The sequence below is a fragment of the Asparagus officinalis genome, chromosome 3 (assembly GCF_001876935.1).
Source record: "Asparagus officinalis chromosome 3, Aspof.V1, whole genome shotgun sequence".
NCBI lineage: Eukaryota > Viridiplantae > Streptophyta > Magnoliopsida > Asparagales > Asparagaceae > Asparagus > Asparagus officinalis.
Window position 1 is genome coordinate 41,619,469 of NC_033796.1, and position 16,820 is coordinate 41,636,288.

Here is a 16,820-nt window from a genome sequence, read left to right on the forward strand (position 1 = left end):
GATAGAAGCCTAAAATTTGCAAGATATACTACGTGATGTCACCCTCTCACCTTCGACTGCTGTTTTCATTTAAACAAAAACAAGCTTCCACGCTTTCCATTCCAAGCTTACGCTGAAACAAACACCCACTGGCGCAAGAGAGCCAGGACTTGGGTCAAAAAACTTCAGAATTTGAACACAGCTGCATGTGATGTGACAACCAATTACAGGTTTGCAGAATGCGTCATATCTCAGCCTTTAACCGCCGAAACATAACCATGACGGCCGACCACAGACTGTTCCCTAAAACCGCGGCGGCCGAGCCAAAAAAAAACTACCGCAACACTAACACAGAGATACAAGCTAAGTGGTCTCCACTTAGTTGACTCTTTGATTAGCATAAGTTATTCATGTCGCTGTCTAGGAGATCATTATTCAATGTGAAGTATATACTTCCATACATACTATAATTTCCATGAAAATGATGCTAAATACCACTATTTAGGGTGGAGACGACCCCATCAAGAACAGAATGAGACTCCAATAAGTTCGTGTGGCGGGTGGAAGAAAATTATACGGACAAAATCAGGGCAAGAGCTACGACAACAACTTCATACCGAAACATGAGTTGGCAGCTGAGAACTAATCAACTAATTAATGGAAGCCAAATCACCGACTGGAATAACTGCCGCGGCTCTTTTCTCTTCGGGCTGGGCCCACTATTGATAAATCGATAGAATGAGTTGGCAGCTGAGAACTCATTTTCTTCAAATAAACATGTACTGTGTAAGTATGGAGCCCATTAACAATCATGGTCATCCAAGGACAAGTTTAAGCTGATCGCCAGAGAAAATTTGAAATTCTAATTGATCTCGGTGAAGCATCAGGGTGAATTCAGAGGGATCTTCAATACGTGATTAACGAAGAGCATAGAATCTCAATTGGTGGTTATCAGCATACACGAAAGCCCTCCTCATCAAAAATTCATAAAATTGTGATAAAAGTTGAGAGTTATAGTTTTATATTTTTAGCGCCCGAAAGCTAAAAGTTAGTCATCAGTAACGACGCATCATTTGATAAATGTGTTGAATTATTATCACTTCACAAATATTTGAAAGATGCATTGATCGATCCTTATTCAACTGGAATGCAATATTTAACTAGAGCATCTTGAAGCCGAAAGCTTAGTAAAACATCTTGGAAGTTTTGAATCTTCTTCCGCTATTTGAAGCTTTTGAATTCATGGAATTTGATGTAATTGACACCAAATTACTTGTGTTCAAATATTACGTGGCAAACTGTAAATCTAGGATAGCAGACATCATCCAAGAAAATTTATGCAATCAGTAAAGACTAAACATCAATTATAAAGAATTTCTTGCAATATTTATCAAGCTATTTATCAAAAAATAAATATGAAAACAGCACACAAAATTGCTGACCATTTTGAATCAGTATAATGAACCTATCTCTGCTCGTCACTTTCATAACAACAGGAAAAGAAATACTACGAATATAAAGGAAACAATGAAAGAATGATTCAAATACAAAACGAAGAAAAGTAACATCTATTGACATTATGAGGACACATTATGAACCGGAAATCAGGGGAATGTAGAATTATATGATTTTATTTCCTACACAACAATTACAAAAGAATATGTCATATACCTCAGATGAATTTATTCGTTGGACCACTGAAATTCAATTTCCAAATTTCTAGACGGTCCGCTTTTGCTTTCAGGCAGTAGAGTATACTCTCCAGAGACCGATCCTAACATAACCACTCGATCAATCTGAATGGTTACTTTCCCGAATGAGCTCTGCATTTTCAACCAAGAAAAGTTGAGCAAAAATCCATAAAAGGGAACACATTAAAAAGAGAGTTTTTTTTAAACCATGCTCTTGTGCATTACCTTGCCGATTTTACTCTTATTCTTGCAAGTTATGTGCAGCTTCTGGCCTTTAGGAGGACTGTCAAGTGCCCATGCAAAAGCTTCATCCCATTCAGGTGAAGGGCCCGTTGAGACAACCTGAAGACAAAGTGGTGATAACAAATATATAAGATTTGTCGCAATACCTGAATGCATCAAGAAAGAGGGCAAAATGACAGAGCAGTTAAAGCAAATCTATACTATATATTGAAGTAACAACCACTATTTTTTTTCTCGAAACATGCGCTATATCCTTAATTCTCTCATGCTATTATATGTTCTTTTATTTTATTCATTTTCTTCTCTCTTTTTATATACTTTTCATCGTGCTATTAAATATGCTTTTATTTTGTCTTTTTCATCTCTCTTTTTTTAAAACTTTTTCATAGTTTTTTGTTACTTATCTGTTTAATAATTTGTGGGTATTTGATTAATTAATTTTTTTACTACTTGCTTAATAATAATGTACTTTTTTTTGGTGCAAGTTATCGGATTACTCAATTTGCAGACATTGGTTCTTCATTTGTAGAATTTGTAAAGAAACAGCATGCAGATGCAATACGATGAATACAACATTGAAATACCAAGTCTCGTGCACGTCTATGCACTGAAATGAACAGTGGAAAAATACTGCACGCACATCTATTTTGCATGATATACCATCACAGATTATATAACATCTTGAAACCAAGTGTAGTAGCTTAAGGAAAATCATGCGATGGTATGCCATTATTTTCAGTAAGTTCAGTCAATGATTTGCAAAACCATGCAAGCAGAGGATGAGGAAACTTCGATAGGCTGATTAGCTATTAATCTAAATGTCATTTCTTCCTGTTTAGTGTAAACATGTATTATGTGATGCATATGTCTGAGCGTGTGATGGGATTTGTAATTATAATAACACATCATGTATGTCTTCCTAAGAAGCAAACAATTGGCTCCACCTTCCCAAACCCAAAAAAGAGCCAAATGAAAAACGTAACCTACTCAAACCAAACAAGCAGGTTTTAGTCCACTGAACAAAAAAAAAAACTCAAAATATAGGATTCAGGTTTGGGAATCTATTCGTTGTAAACAAGAGCACAAAAAATATAAGATGACATGATGAATTATCCCAAACAAAATGTCCCCAAATGAAATTCCCAACTGAAAATATAACCAAACAAGCAGGTTTTAGTCCACTGAACAAAACCCCAAAAAAAACTCAAAATATAGGATTCAGGTTTGGGAATCTATTCATTGTAAACAAGAACACAAAATAAAAGATGACATGATGAATTATCCCAAACAAAATGTCCCCAAATGAAAATCCCAACTGAAAATATCCCCAAACAATCTGTCAAATGTGATCTATGCACATTACTACTTAGCCCCTATCTCAATATAAGAAAGAAATGTTGGATTTCTTCCTTGTAAACTAGAACACAAAAAAGTTAAGATGAATTGATGAATTTGACATGCCTAAGAAGAATTGAAGATTTTCACAGACAATTTTAACACTCAAGATGAAGATCAACCAGCAACTTACCTTAGTTTGTCTAGGTGAAGTATTTCCCAGAGTGATCTTGCAGTATGCACTAGGGTTTCCCACTGATTGTCTCAAATTATTACCACGCTTTATAGTTATCGTCAGCGTCCCAGGCAAACATTGCAGAAGGAATTCAGCTTTCTCTTGAAAGCGAGGTGGGCCAGACTGAATCAAATATTGTAGTAGAGGGATAGCCTCTGATGCGAGAAGAAAAAGTGAATCCAGTGCTGCTTCTTGAGTTGCCTCGGAACCAGCCCTAAGAGATGTGACGAGATGAGGAATGATTAATGTAGCAGGCTCTGTGGCTCTCAAACGAGGGAAATTGCTAAATAATGCATTTAGTGCTTTCAAGTATTCCTCATTAACACTCTCACTGATGCAGATGTCCTTCTCAATGGCAGCTACAGAGGTCCCCAATAAAAAATTAAAAAATCAGATATTGAATGTACTATCAAATGGATCATAACAATCTTTTTAACGGAAAATAAAATGGCAAGGGGAAGTAATAGATTTTTCCAACACTGTTTTTAAAAGGACACGTATTACTCTTCTCTTTTGATGAGAATGGACATCAAGATATTCTCTCCTGAGTTTTAGAGTAATTGTTCCTCCAATAGCAAAATGTAAAAGCTTAAAAGTTGCTGAGAAGGAAAATTTTGCATTTATTATTGCTTAAATTATGAATCCTCTAAGAAAACAGATCCAAAGCATGTGAGTGATGGATATTCCTTATTGAGAAGGAAATCTAGCAGACATTTGTAATCCATAGAGAACTATAAAGATTACAGACATACTACATGTGACATTGTCACTTTTAAGGCACAGCTCTTACAGTCTTAGCACCAAAATGCTAGTTTCTCATATAAATGGTGTTAGAACCTTACATGCTCTCACTCAATATCCAATATCATTTGGAACTTGTCTACAATAAAATCCGATGCATGGTCTTTATCGCATGAACATGAACATTTGCATTGTGAAACGCATACGATTGGCCATCCATATATGAGCATGTATTTCTCATCAGTCTAAAAGTTGAAGTTTAGTGGTATTCATTAGAATTTAGAAGAAATAACTAAGTTAATTGTTTGAGTTCTCTTTTCTATTATAATCAAGCATATCCTATTCAGTAATGTACAGCATGCATTAAATTTTTGAACAGTGTTGAACAGAAGTCAATTGGAAAATGATAAGCTAGAATTTCCTACAGCTGCTGAAGAAATAGAAGATAGGGTTGATTTCTTCACACAGCAGAAACACATAAAATATAATGTAATATAATAAATATCCTGAGCTTTGAATAGTCAATATACAAAAGCTCCCCTAAAAGTCCCTGATAGATATGTATCTCCATTAAAGTGTTACTAGGTATGTTGCAGCTAGAGAAAACTTCTACAAAGAACACAGCAGGACAAAAAATGGATGAGTAAGTGGGGGGGGAAAAGGTCTGAATAGTTGGAAATTACCAGTAATAGCTCTCACTGTTTCGCTAGAAGCATACTCTTGGATCGTGTGATTAGAAAATAGTAGTTTAACAAACATCGCTGCTTGAACAGATGTGTCTGGTTCACTAGAGTTTATAAGATCCAGCACAACCTGAACACCACCAGCTTCTGCAACAGCTCTTTTATTTGTTCGGCTGTACATTACAAGGTTTTGCAGTGCACATAAAGCTACAACTTTCATTTCTTCTGTTGGTTGATCCTCAAGGAGATTTACCAGAGCTCGACATGCTGAAGCAGCATCAGGAGATCGAGCAAGTCCTTCATTCTGGAAAAGATCTCCAAGAGCAAGAGCTGAGAGCAACCTTCCCTGTTGAGATTGTGTTTGTGGATCTAGAAGGTATAAAGATAGCGGAGAAATGGCAGCTTTAGCGGCTTTTGTTTCCCTTATCTTCACGTTGTTCAGCAGTGTCTCAAGCAGTCTTGCTGCAGTTTCCTCAGACTGATGACTTCGCAGAAGGTCCAAAAGTGCCTCTACAGCACCACTTTCGACCATTGCTTCTGCACTGGTTGAATCATCAGTTTCCAACACGAGTAGAGCATTCAATGCGCCAATGACTGTACTCTCCATTCCAGAATGAAGTAACTGTACCAATACAGCAACAGGCACTTCCAAGTAAAACTCAGAACTGTACTGCAGAATGCTGCATAAAATGGATGCAGCAGCTTCCCATGTAACATGAGGTAACGAGGGCTCGGATTGCAGTAACAATTTGGATAACTCGTAAACACCACCTTCTTTTGCAATTGCATTTGGCCAAGCTAGTGCAAGATTAAAAAGAGCTTTAATAGCTATTTGTTGTAAGATATTGACACCTGACCCCAGAACTTGAATGAGAGGACCAACTGCTTGTTCTGTTATAGTCGCCCTTTGAAGAGATTCTTCCAGAAGAAGGTGATATAATAGTTCTGTAGCCAATTGCTGAACTCCTCGATACGGTGAGCTCAGTAAAGCTGTAACAGGTTCAACGGTCTGCTGAGGTGTCAGGCCACATTCAGCACGGCATTCAGGATGCTCCAAAACATTAACAAGAACCTGCAACGCACATTGCTGTCCACAAGAACCAAGTTCAGGTCTAGACAGCAGAAGAAAAAGAGGCTCAACAATTTTGGCTGCTGATGGACCCTTAGCGATGCTAACATTATTGGTCAGTGATTGTAGTAACTCTGCAAATGCTGTGCAGAGAAAATCAGGAGCTTCGTGGAGGATATTGAGAATACTTTCAATCACTCCAGCTTTCACCATTTCCAATTTACAAGCTGGCCTATCCTTACCTAACTTCACCAACACTCTAGAGATTATCTCATGAAGTGGGTAACTTTTACCAAACAAAAGACCAACTAGAGGAACAAGGGCACCATGTGCATACACCAACTCTATTAATTGATCATCACCTAGCAGGTTATCCAATGCTCGGACAACAGAATGCTGAGCAGGGCTAAACTCCATAAGCAACAGACATACCAGAGGCTCCACGCAGTGAGCAGCAGCCACTGTAGAGCGAATTCTTGTATTTACAAACAGAACACTGCACAATTCTGCAGCATCTCCCTTCAACTCCACTGAGCAGTTGGAAGAAAGAATCCGACAAAGAACACCAACTGCATTTATTTCAATATCTCCAATCGAAAGTGCTTTGGATGGATTATCACGTAAGATCCTCACAAGTGCCGACATTGCAGCATGCTGTTCTCTTTCATAGCCAGTGCTTAGCATCTCCACAAGAGGTCTAACAGCTTGCCTAGCAGGCTCGCTGTTCTTGATATGATCCGAGGAGAATGAGCTCTCCAATGCTTTAGCTGCACGGTATCTTGAGTTTCTTCCACCAAGACGTAGGACCGCAACAAGCTGATTGACAGCACCAAAAGCAGACTCATGTCTCCTTATTTCAGCATTGCTGAATAGAAGACCTAATAAGTCAGTAGCAGCCTCTTCTGCTGCTTCTTGCAGACCAAGTGAAAGATATCTAGTAATAGCCTCTAGAACCCCGGCTTCTGCCATTGCAAGCATGTTAGAAGGGCAATCTACTGCAAGCTGACTCAGAAGGCCCAATGCCAAGTATGGAGCGCCAGGTCTCTCAGGGATTGGTTTGAGTAAATCAACAATTGCAGGTATTGCTTTCAGAGAAGTCGTGCCAACCCTAATTTCTTCATCCTTGAACAATCTGTCTAGAGCCACGTGTTCTGGATTTCGAACCAAAAAGAAATCATCTGATAATTGTGAAAGCTCAGCTATATCAGTCTCAGCACAGCCAAGCAAGGATATAAGCCCAGAAGCAGCTCCAGAATTAGCAACAGCTAACAGAGTCTCTCTACTGCCATTACAGACAAGGCTGGACAATGCTTGTGCAGCAAAATATCTGCTTGCTGAATCCTCCGATTTCAGCATATTTTGAAGAATAGGAATAGTTTGCATTGTTGCATCAGACTGCATAATTTCTCTCTCTTCAAATAACAGAGCAAGAAGTAAAGCGCAAACCCACATGCTACTATCCTCATCCAAATCAACCTGCACAATTTTAAGTAGAGGTTAGAATGAGCACCAAGGTTGACAACCACACAGCCCAGCACTATATATAACCACAAACTGGAAAGAAACATGTAATAAAGAGACATTGCTAAGATACTCATTTATCTGTAAAAAAACATTAAACTCCAAATGAAAACAAAAGGCTTCATGTTGAGCTAAGATGCAACGAAAAGCCCCTAGTTTCCTAAGAGGAGGTAAGCAATACCTGTGTACTTAGCATGGACTGAGAAATCTTGTTGGTTATAGCATCAATAGCTCCAGCTTCAATCATTACAACCTTACTTCTCGTATCATGACAAGCGAGTTCAGAAAGTAACCAAGCAGCAATAATGTTACCTGTCACCACTCTGCTACCCTCATCCACTTCATATTGTCTATGAATACGGTGGATGCTTATTTCAATTGCATCGCTGTCCCTCAGATAAGAGGATGAGTTTGAAGGATTTAGCATTCCAATGAGAGAATGAATGAGATGATTGCGCAAGTTTGATTCCATTAAACCTTCTACCACCAACTGGCTATGCTCTTTTGCAGCACATATCAGAAGTGCATTTCCCCCAACTACAACTTTAGAATTATCAGAGCCAATAACCCGCCTTGCAATTGATGTGACACAGCCAGAATTTTCACCAATAGCAGAACCTACAATAGTGGGCCAGTCTCGACATAGTCTTGCAACAATTTCAATAGCTTTATCTTGAAGTGAGGGTGTTCCATTAGCTATACAGGAAACTAGAGGGGCTACTGAATAGGAGTTCTCCGCAAGGACTGCCCATGGAGGTTTCATGCAATTAGATGTTTCCTTTAATCTCAAAAGCAAGGAGAGCGCATCAAGAACTTCTGATGTTGCAGCAGCATCAATGCTGACAGATTCTAGAAGAGAAATGAGTGCAAGAACTGTCCCGGCACAATTTAACCTATCAAATAGTGTATTATCTAAAGAATGACACTGAAGAAGACGGGCAATTGCAGATGCTGCATGAGTTTTTCCATCAGTTGTGCCATCTCGCAGAATTCGTGTAACCGGTAATATAATCTCCTCAGGAGACGATCTCAGTGATATTTCGGTATCCAGAAGAAGATTAGCCAAAGCACAGGTTGCTTGTTCAGCCACTTCAAGATCTGAGGAATTAGCAAGCAGAGTTAATGGAGCCAATGCATCCCTAGCAACAGCAGCAACTTCCTTGTTGCGCTTGATTGAAAGAAAAATAGCAGCAAGACAGCATGAGGCCTCCTTCAAAATTTCATCGGAGTCCACGCTCAGCAGCTTCATCATTGACCAAAAGGTCTCCAATGCAATATAACTTTCCCTCAAGTCTTTGCGGTAGTGAAAAATCCCAGCAAGAGCTGATGCCGATTTAGCTTGAGTTTCTTCATTTATACTGCTCAAGATCTTTATCATTGTCTTAATTGCATCTTTTGCAGCACTTCCTTCATGTATAATTTCATTGAACGGTGCAACGGAAAGAATGCTTCTCAGTGCATCTAAAACATAGACCTTAGACTCTGGCTGCTCACTAGTTAATAGTGCAGAGAGCTGGCTAATTGTGCTCTTATCTGACTTGCGGATGAGATGGTTCAATGTGTTTGCTGCAATTCCTTTCCCACTCTCACTCCCGTTTTTCAGAAGCCACAACAAAGCAGGAACAGCATCAGCACTTTCAATGCATGCACGAATGTCATCACTGTGGTTGCAAAGGTTTCCAAGGATTCTTGCAGAATCTTCTTTAGCCTTTGAAGACCCTACTTCCAGAATTTGAACAAGTGGAGGTATGCCTCCAGCAGCAGTTATGGCCCATTTGCTTTCATCATTCTCATCAGATAGAAGGCAAAGAAGAGAGACCGAACATTCTTGTTGTTGTTCTGATGATAGTCCAAGAAGAGAAATCAACAACTGAACCCCTTCACGGCCTTTCAATGCATCCCACAGACTACATTCTTTGTTGCAAAGTGTAAGAAGAGACCTCATAAGCTCATCTTGCAACTCTCCAGTTGCCATGGTGATCAAACCAACAAGCAGACGCTTAGCCTCAGAGTTGGCAAGCATTGCTGAGAGAATAGCATTTCCGTACAAGCTGGCCAATGCTTCTATTGTCCTCTCCTGAACAAGAATTGATACTTTTGGTTTGAACTGCTTCACCAACATCTTCTCGATGGTGATGGGGTCTGAAGCCCTAGTAGAATCAGCACTGGTATCATATATCATCAGCGCTGAAGCTAAAGCACCAAGAGTATCAGCAATCTGAGTGGAGGAATTACATGACTCCAGGCTTTCACCAAGGCTAGAAATGACATTTGTCAATCCACCTGAGATGTTTGCCAGGGCACACATTGCATTTTCCTGCAATCCTTGGGCGGACTCCCCCTGCATAAACTCCTTAGATGGAGCTATAGTGGCATTAATTAATGCAGGGATCCCATTAGAACTAGCAATTTTCAGCCTTGCCTCCTTATTTTGTGCTGATAGAGACTTGAGGGCCCCTGCAGCCTCAGCTCTAATACTAATTTCATTACCAGGACCAAGTAGCTTGAGTAGTAGTCTTGTTGCATCAGCAGATAAAAACTTGGAACAGATGGATGCATCTTCTAACATCATACATGCAAGAAGGTAGCAAACATTTGCTAGGGTACTTGTGTTTCCTGTTGCAAGCAATTTTACAAGTGTATCCATGCCACCAGAGTCTACTGTTGCGTCCCAGAACCCATCTGTACTTTTAGATAGGTTCCTCAATGCTCCAGTAAGTAGAGTATCCACCGCACTTCCATTCTTAAGGCTATTGTTTATCTTGTCCCAAAGAACGGGAACTACTCCCTCGGTCGCAAAGATCTTTGATCCAACATGGTCCCTAGAGCCACCTTGGGACACAGAAAAAATAGTCTTTGCAGCTGCAACTTGACCTTCTTCTGAGCTAGATTTAAGAAGGGAAAGAAGTGGAGGGATGCAACCACCAAGTAGCACTTTTATCCTCAGTTCTTCTTCCTTACAAAGAGAGCCCAGAACAGCAGCAGCCTGCATCTTTACACCAAATGACCCTGACCTGAGGAGAGAAACAAGTATTGGAACTGCTTGGGAATGAGAACCAACAGCTCCCAAAGCAGTTCCCCTCGTTTCAACTAGATCAAGCAACTGCTTTAGTAAGTTCTCTTTCTCTTGAACTGATGAGGTACTCCTGCGTAGTTGTTCAATACATTGGGCAACGTTGGCTACTGTTCCATCTGGATCCTCCATACTGCACAAAAATTAAGTATTAAGTGCTGAGTGATCATAGTAACAACCCAGCCGGCCACTTGTTTGATGTTAAAGGTTCAAAAATCACTAGCATGCGGTGAGATGTCAATCAAAGAATTGGATCTGAATTTCCTTATAAAAAATCAATTAACAAACCAATTTATTGAGATAATAAGTTTATCTTGGTGGAAGAATGAAGAAACAATTATTCAGCTTTGTGTGGATAATAATGATACTGATCTTGATTATGCTACTTTTTCATTATATTCAACCTCACATGATAATCTAATGATATCAATCTATTCTGAAAATCATATTTTTCATAATATGCATGATATTTCTCTTCTTCTTTTGTTGAGTGTAAATAACAAGTTAAGCTTTGATACAACAAACTAGGTTTTCTACACTTCCTTCTGTTGCATGTTCCTGCCGTAATAACTTTTTTTTCCTCAAGAATTTTAGTCAAAGAAACCAATAAAAATAGCAACGTAAATCTCAGAATCCTCATAGTTGATTGTTTATATTGTAATCATCTGTACAGAAAATAGAACTGCATTTGAAAAAGCATAATCCCCAAGTGATCTTATTCAGATCTAATTCAATATCAACCATTCCATGAATACAGCAGTAAGAAAAGGACCGAATCCTCTACACTTATCTTGAAGATATATCAGTTTTATTTCAAAGAAATAATGAAAGTAGAAACTATAGAGGCAGCATTTATACTGCGTATGAGCTGTGGCAGCAGGCAAAAGTAAATCTGGCAGCACCTTGGAGGTGGTAGCAATGATCGTATACATATCAGTTTTAAATTGCTTTATAAGCCATTCCAAATGGATGGGAAGGTTGATGTTGAACATAAGCATACGATCTATGCTAAAAATATTTATAATTTAAGACGTTTGAACGACAAATATCAGCATCCACACCATTTAAGTGCCCCAGTTGGTTACAATCCCTAGTCAATGAGCTTGGCCAGTAATGACAAATATGCCTAAACTGAAAGATGTACACTTTGCTACATATTTCCAATAAGAATTTTATAGATAGTCAATTCTTTAATGCCAAAATACATTTCCTAGTTAGCTCATTAGCAGTAAAGGCTAGGAGCCCAAAATCCATGTAACAATGCAAGAATTTTTAATTTTCATGCAGTGCTCAAAATGCACAAATTCATTGGTTTTAACAGAGTGATATGAATCAAAAGCACACAATTAACTATTTTCAAATAGGTTATCTAAAAAGAAAAAGATTTTGTTTCCTTCTCCAATTGACGACAAAAGTAGAGAGCTTTAAAAAAATTTAAGAAAACATTTAGAATTCCACCTCGAATAGGTGAATACAGCTTTGACCAGATGCCTATGAAATCAGGTGAAACAGATTATTCACCCTAATGCACAACTTATGGATCCATATTGCATCTATCACCACAAGTACAAGATATTACACAATAATAAACAATATGCCAATATCTATCACCAACGGTACTAGCTAACACAGTAATAAACAATGCGCCTTTCGCCTTCACAAAGCCATGAAGAAATGTATTATATAAAGCAAGGTACGATCCAATATTATAACTCTCACACAGCTGAACGGACTAAACAGCCATCACAATGACAAGCTATACTGTCACCTAAGGTATTGCATGACACTCAAGGTTGGTAGATTCATCTGCAACTTATAACAAATGATCACATGCTAAATTTATATCATTTTTAAATCTCAGCTACATACAATGTTAAGTCCGACATCCAAATTTCACTAGCTCCTCGTAGCGACACAAGATGTAGTTGATATATGCGGCAACAATATCACCCAAAAGTTGTAGTGCTAGAACAGCAAGGAAGTGACCATTTTCTGAGTTGATTCAAGATTTTAATTTTACGATTGATATTGATTTTATATTAATATATAATGGCATAAACCTCTAGGTGATGACCAAATTTTAAGAATATATTTTGAGGCTTAAGGTGACTTCCAACATACAAACTACAAAAGAACTTAAGGATTTAGATCAGTTCTACAAGTATTATTGCTATACAGATCATCTTGACATCATTTAGTTAATTTTTACATAATTTGCTAATGACTAAATATCTTCACCTTGTAAATAGTACAAATCCTACAAGCACTTCAAAAAGCATAACGCAGAACAACAACAATGTTATCAGACTACCACTATTCACATGTAAAATGTATTTGTATACAGATGTATTATATGGGTTAATGTCGTGCTTAGCTTTGAAGGACCTAACATTTAAGATCAACATCTCAAGTAAGAATTGTATCTCACCTTGAGCCCACCTCCATGACAGAGTGGGGAGTCAATTATATGGGTTAATGTCGTGCTTAGCTTTGAAAGACCTAACATTTAAGATCAACATCTCAAGTAAGAATTGTATCTCACCTTGAGCCCACCTTCATGACAGAGTGGGGAGTCGAAGGTCCCTGTTCCTGAACTTTAAAATCCACATTACTCCCCTGCGATCATCAAAGAAAAAACAATATTAGACTGAGAAGACATCTACAAGAGAAAGCAGCCAGCTTCTTGAAAAGATAGTTTAGCATTGCAGACCACAAGAGCAGATTGTGAAACACTACCATTGCAGATTTTGTAAAATAATAATCTGTCATTCATCAATTTGAGAATAGATTATTAAATATAATTGTCTTGACTTATGTACTGCCAAACAATGCTTCATGTTTAAGTTCCTTCCACAGGTTTTACAGTCTTAGATCGTACAGTTTAGATGGGTTGGACTCTGAGCTTTTAAAAATCCCTGGTTCCATAAGCTGAACCTGGATCTGACCCAGACCTGGATGACGCCTGCTGATGGATGAGTATATGTCAGGAGGAAGACATAGTGTCTAAATACCGTTTACATGGACGCAACATGGACCCAGTCCAGTCACAAGTCCCATGTACTATATAGACTACTTGACCCCAACCCAGACTGGATTCATACCCAGTGGCGTACCAAAATTAAGTAAACTAAAGATATTTAAAACTATTTCATAGTTGACTTGGTTAAGTTTGGGTATGATGGACGAGGTAAAACATAGTTTTAGATATGAGGATATTTGAATTTTGTTGATCATTTTATTATCCTATTTGATGCTCACCAGATTAAAGTGTAAGGTTAGTAAGTATGTTGTCCGTATTCAAGAACTTGCTAAAGGGATAGACTCTCCATGTTGTTTGGGATTGTTATCCTTAGACTAGGCCTAGATTTGACTAGTACTTCCCTTGCATAAGACAACTCTATTTTAGTTTTTATACGCGTTGGATTTCTATTCGATGCACTTATCTAAGGTTTGCCTATTACCGTTGTTTTTCTTTACTCTGCAGACTCTTGATTGTGATAACATTTTTCTAACTTTGTTGACCCCACTCATTACGTGATGGAGAATTCAAAGCAAAATGTTGAATACCAGATACTCACAATAACCAACATGCATGAGTAAGATATATGCCGTGAAGTATATGTCATACATGTTACAACGAACACATATTTGATTCATGCCCCATATGGAACCAGTCCATAATAAGGTCTGGTCTGAGTCATCCAAGGCCGTGAATATTACACATGAGGGTCCAATGGTTCTCGGATCTGGTTAGATCCAATTGTAAAAGGCTAGCTGAGTTTTGACTGTTAAATCTGTTCACTAACTTAAACTCAGGCGGGCAGGTTAGATTTGTATCTAAGAACGATGAGAACAGAACTATATGACAGGTGACTCCGGTGCTGAGCTTAGATTATATAGACTACATAAAAGTAGTAGCACATCCAGATTCAATGAATATCCTGTGAGGAGCCTGGATCATGTACCCTTCACGTGTGAATTCATATTTTAGTCGGAACTCATTAAGTAGCATGGATTCAGCATGTCATAGGTCTCTTAATTTCTCATATAAATACAGAATTAGAAGTTTCCATGATCTTCACAATGAAGACAAACGAGAGGAAAGGGAACAATTGTCTACTATATTTAATTGATTATCACATCATGCATTTTCTATCCAATTGACCATTTTTTCTTGTTCTGCAGAAACTATTGAAGTGCAGAAAATCAGTCTATCTGAGTTCAATAGAAATGTATTAAAATGAAGCGTCAGTTTTCATTTTGTTTTTCAATATAGACAGAAAGCAGAAAGCATCAAGTATGAATTATCTTTCTCGTGGAGAATTTAATGTACATATCTCTGCAACATTTTACATATGCAACATTTGACACGAGCAGCTCCAAGAACTAGTGCAAGAAAGCCTTACACAAGGGTGTCATGCATTTATGACCGGGGTCAGTGGCTAGATATAATAATTGAAAAGATTAACTTACTCAAACACATAATGTTGTAAATTAAGCCAACTAGCAATCTTTTTACCTCATTCTCACTTTTGGTCACAGGGAACATCAGTTATCAATAGACTGTCATACCCAGGAGGAGTTAACAATGTCATTGGCAAACAATAAACAACACAAGAAACAATTAAGAAGCATCAACATAGTGCATAGAAATTAGTAAATAAATAGGTACATACCAGATCTCCAGCTCCATGGTTTCCTCCATTTGCGCCAGAATACCTCCAAGCAAGTGCTGCCGCCAGTTTTGCTCAATTCAAAGACCCACCCCCAAATCAAATTGAAATCTGTTCCGAGCTTTGCATTCAAACTGACCCTGACAAAAGATAGAGAAGCAAAACCCTGTTGACCATAATAAACACCATAATTCCAATTTCACCAACATACGGCTACAAAATTTGACTTATCAAACCATTCCTGTTGACATCTATTCATGGTTAAATTTTGTGAATAAATCCTCTTCCCTCCCAGAAATAAAAAGTTAAAAAACCTCAACAATTCGATGGACAACACTAGCAAACAGCAATTTCTTCAGTGCTGAATCCTCAACATCAACAATGCAGTTCGACAGATCTGAAGGCTACAAGCATGTTCCTGCATCTGTTAATAATAACTAATTGCTTGAAAACCGTATGCGAGAACATCTTAAGGACCACTCGTATACAATTACACAAAACATTACTGCATTTAACATAATTGGGAAGTTAAAACATAACCAATGTTTACTCTGCTATTCGTATGTCAGACAGACTGACGCAAACTTATAAACATATGCAAATCTTTTTTTCAGTCCAACTGACACAAAATTGGCGGCGGCGAAATGGATACCAAGATGGCAACTAAATCAAAATCCCTAATAATGAAACCAGAACCACACTACAGTTTTAGGCTACAAAGAATCAAGATCTTCAGATGACCAATCAGAACCCAGAATTCAATTATATATATATATAAAAAAGGTCCAAACTTGTATCAATTCACGAGCTGAAACAGATCGAATTCCCCATTTTTAGACCAGAAAAAAATGAAAGAAAAGCAAGAATTCGACGGAGCAGCACTGACCTCTGTCGAATTCAGCAGCAGAAGTCCAAACGGCGCCAAGTTTGTGAGAGAAAGAAGGGGGGGAGATTATTGGAAGGGGAGTTCCTCTCTCTCTCTCTCTCGCGTCAACAGCTCAGGATACATTTATCATTTTTACAGACTGTGTCCTTTCCTTTCTCATTTTCTAATAATTTGTGTAAATTGTTTTATATATAATAAATAATTCTATATCGAGAGTGTAGTGTTGTTGTTGGTGGAAGTGTCGGCGGACGATTGTGGGGGGTCGGTTATGGCCTGCGGGAGTAGAATAGCCTGCAGGGAAACGGCACAAAAGGCAGTTTGCTTGTCTCTTTCGGATCCCCAGCTTTCGTCACGTGTGCTGCACGTGTCATTTTTACTATGTGGGGACTGTTTTTAAGGTTTAATTCACAGAACCCGCTACGTTACTGGCGTTTGGTATGTAAGAGCATCTCCAACAGCTTCTCCAAAAATTTCTCCAAAATGGGGAATCAAATATCATATTCTCCAAATTATTTTTGCTCCAACTCCAACAGCTTCCCCATTTTGAAGAATCATGCATTTATTACAATAATAAAAATATTCTACATCTTTGACTAATAAATAATAAATTATTTATTATTTTGAAGAATCCCCATTTTGACCAAATTATTTATTATTATAATGAGGAGATGGAGTTGTTTTTGTGGGTTGA

At 38.2% G+C, this 16,820-nt stretch overlaps 1 protein-coding gene across 3 annotated transcripts; it reads right to left on the bottom strand.

Annotated features, from left to right (window-relative positions):
* Window positions 1,389-16,389, bottom strand: LOC109833924 (protein CELLULOSE SYNTHASE INTERACTIVE 1-like). Of its 3 annotated transcripts, XM_020401789.1 has the most exons (9): window positions 16,130-16,389; window positions 15,558-15,667; window positions 15,247-15,383; window positions 13,113-13,186; window positions 7,679-10,703; window positions 4,908-7,452; window positions 3,442-3,842; window positions 1,896-2,012; window positions 1,389-1,802 (listed from the first exon to the last, which is right to left on the bottom strand). In XM_020401789.1, exons 4-9 carry the CDS (start codon window positions 13,127-13,129, stop codon window positions 1,662-1,664), a joined length of 6,246 nt encoding a protein of 2,081 aa, XP_020257378.1. In that variant the 5' UTR covers window positions 13,130-13,186; window positions 15,247-15,383; window positions 15,558-15,667; window positions 16,130-16,389; the 3' UTR covers window positions 1,389-1,661. The 3 variants fall into 3 exon arrangements, with proteins under 3 accessions (XP_020257378.1, XP_020257379.1, XP_020257375.1); XM_020401790.1 differs by lacking the exon at window positions 15,558-15,667 and having other exon boundaries at window positions 15,247-15,377; XM_020401786.1 differs by lacking the exon at window positions 15,558-15,667.

What these genes read in the sequence shown, in the direction of transcription:
- LOC109833924 (XM_020401790.1), bottom strand. An exon ending in AGTCCATGCTAAGTACACAG is followed by an intron (nt 7,453 to 7,678) that starts GTATTGCTTACC and finishes AAAATTGTGCAG; the next exon opens with GTTGATTTGGATGAGGATAG. An exon ending in CTTCACCTAGACAAACTAAG is followed by an intron (nt 2,013 to 3,441) that starts GTAAGTTGCTGG and finishes CTTTGTCTTCAG; the next exon opens with GTTGTCTCAACGGGCCCTTC.